The sequence below is a fragment of the Tupaia chinensis genome, unplaced genomic scaffold (assembly GCF_000334495.1).
Source record: "Tupaia chinensis unplaced genomic scaffold, TupChi_1.0 Scaffold000226_1, whole genome shotgun sequence".
In the NCBI taxonomy this organism is placed as follows: Eukaryota; Metazoa; Chordata; class Mammalia; order Scandentia; family Tupaiidae; genus Tupaia; species Tupaia belangeri.
Window position 1 is genome coordinate 6,785,820 of NW_006159701.1, and position 2,187 is coordinate 6,788,006.

Here is a 2,187-nt window from a genome sequence, read left to right on the forward strand (position 1 = left end):
GCGGGCAGGGCCGGCGCCGAACCTCCGCCACCTCCCCCAGCCAGAACATGTTCTGCGAGGAGCGGGTCGGCTACAACTGGGCCTACAACAGCATGCTGACCAAGACCTGGCGCTCCAGCGCCACGGGGGATGAGAAGTTCGCCGACCGGCTGCTCAAGGACTTCACGGACTTCTGCATCAACCGCGACAACCGGCTGGTCGCGTTCTGGACGAGCTGCCTGGAGAAGATGCACGCCAGTGCCCCGTGAGGCCAGACCACACCCAGTCGGGGTTCAAAGGCCATGTCCACACTGCGGGGTGGGGAGGAGCCTCCACCGTCACACCCAGGGTGGAGGATTCTGGTGAGGCTCTGGGTGTCAGGTGCCTGTTCGCTGCCATTGGTGAGCGGAGGCCACTGCCTTTTTCTGGCCCCCACGAGTGTTCTGCTCGAGGAGAAAGACGAGACAGCTGCTACTGCTGCCGCCACCCAGATCCCATCAGCAAGCGCCCAGAGCAGGCGGGAGGCACAGATTGACCGTGGGAGGGCTTCGGTGCCTGGGAAAGGGGGCAGGCAGCCCCAGGAATATCCTCGGATGGGGGCACCTCCTCATTGCATTCTTTCCAACACTATCCGTGGGATATCCGGAGCAGGCGTATGCACCGTGTGTAAGATAACTGTGAAATAGTGTACCATAGGCTCATACCAGCTGTACATACCTGTACATATCAGAGCCGAATAAAGCTCTTACCCAGCATCTCCGTCCCCAGGCATTCCCAGCAGCCGCAGTCCCATCCTGGCTGGGCAGCTGGTCATGCCATGTCGCCACATTGGGGTCAGGGTACTCACTGAGGTGGCCACAGATGGTGAGAGGACTTCAAGTTCACTGGCTTAGAGGGTCTGACCATGCGTGCACAGAGTTTTTTTCACAGGACCAATGGGCCGCTGCAACAGCGTGGCTGGTAACGGGAGGCTCGCACTGTGGGTGGTGCATCCAGTGGGCGAGCAAGGCCAGCTCTGGGATGTGGACTTCCTGGCATTCTAAAAATCAAAGGAAACAGCCAGCTGTTGGCATGATGGTTAAGGCAGCTGGCTCCCACAAGGCCGACCACCGTTCAAGTCCCACACCCAGGGGCTTGAGAAACACTTCAGGCATGTGTACATTCAGTCCCAAAATCCTGAGAGGAAGGAGAGATGGAGGAGAAGCAATTGTGACGAGGCCATTCCCCATGGAGAGTGTTTCTTCCTCTCTCTGGCAGGCACACATGCCCTCTAGAATACACACACACACACACACACACACACACACACAAAAGAGGGGAGGGGGCTTAATTCCATATAGGGAAACTGGAGAAAGGGGTGTTTGAGCTGGGATTTGATGGCTTAATAAAGAGTTCTCTTGGTGGGGGCAAGTGATGGTGCCATGGTTAAGGCACTGGATCCCACATGGCCAACTATGTGGTTCAAGTCGTGGACTTCACAGCTTAAACAGTACTGGGTGCGTGTGCATGCATGCCTCAAATCCTGAGAATGCAGGACAAGGGTTTCCAGCATGGCCATCTCCCCACCCCACAGGATGCTTCCTCACTTTCTCTCTCCAGTGAGCGCAAGTACCCTATAGCAAAAATTACAAAAGAGAGTTGTCCTAGCAGGTAAATAGATGAGGGGGAAAGGGGATGTGGGAGGGCTGGAGGGCTTCGGGGAAGGTGACAAACTGGAAAGCACACAACCCTGAAGACTGAGCTCTCCAAACCTGCCCCACTCTGCCCGCACTTTTAACAGTGACTTCTGGAGGGAGGTAGGTGTCGTCAAGTTCCAGGGATTATTTGGAAGCCCTGAGTCAGCCTGGCCACTGGGGTCAGTTTGCGTGGAGCCTTACTCACCTGTCCGGCTTTTCTGTTTGGGGCCTAAGTCCTGAGTAGGATGATGAATGAGCTCTGAGGTGGTGGCTGCCATGGTAGGATGGGGTAGGATGGGAAAGGATTGGGTAGGGTTGGACAGGATTGGGTTAGGTGGGGTAGGGGAGGGTAGACTAGGGTAGTGCTGGCCTGCATAGGGTAGACAGATAATCCTCTTTCGTGATCTCCTTTCTCCTTAGCGAGCAGAAACTTTGCTCCCAGGTTCGGCCTGCTCTTTACATGACCCTGTGCAAGCTTCCCAAACCTCCCAGTCCTCATCCATCTCTGTATTGATCAAAGGGGTGACACTGG

At 56.1% G+C, this 2,187-nt stretch overlaps 1 protein-coding gene across 1 annotated transcript in view; it reads left to right on the forward strand.

The window, feature by feature from the left end:
* DEPDC5 (DEP domain containing 5, GATOR1 subcomplex subunit) overlaps positions 1-275 on the forward strand; it is a 141,116-nt gene extending 140,841 nt beyond the window's left edge. The window contains exon 44 of the mRNA XM_006147962.3: positions 32-275. Coding sequence (XP_006148024.1) covers positions 32-248 — 217 coding nt within the window. The 3' untranslated portion in view covers positions 249-275. The remainder of the gene's footprint in view (positions 1-31) is intronic.
* Positions 276-2,187: the final 1,912 nt, after the last annotated feature.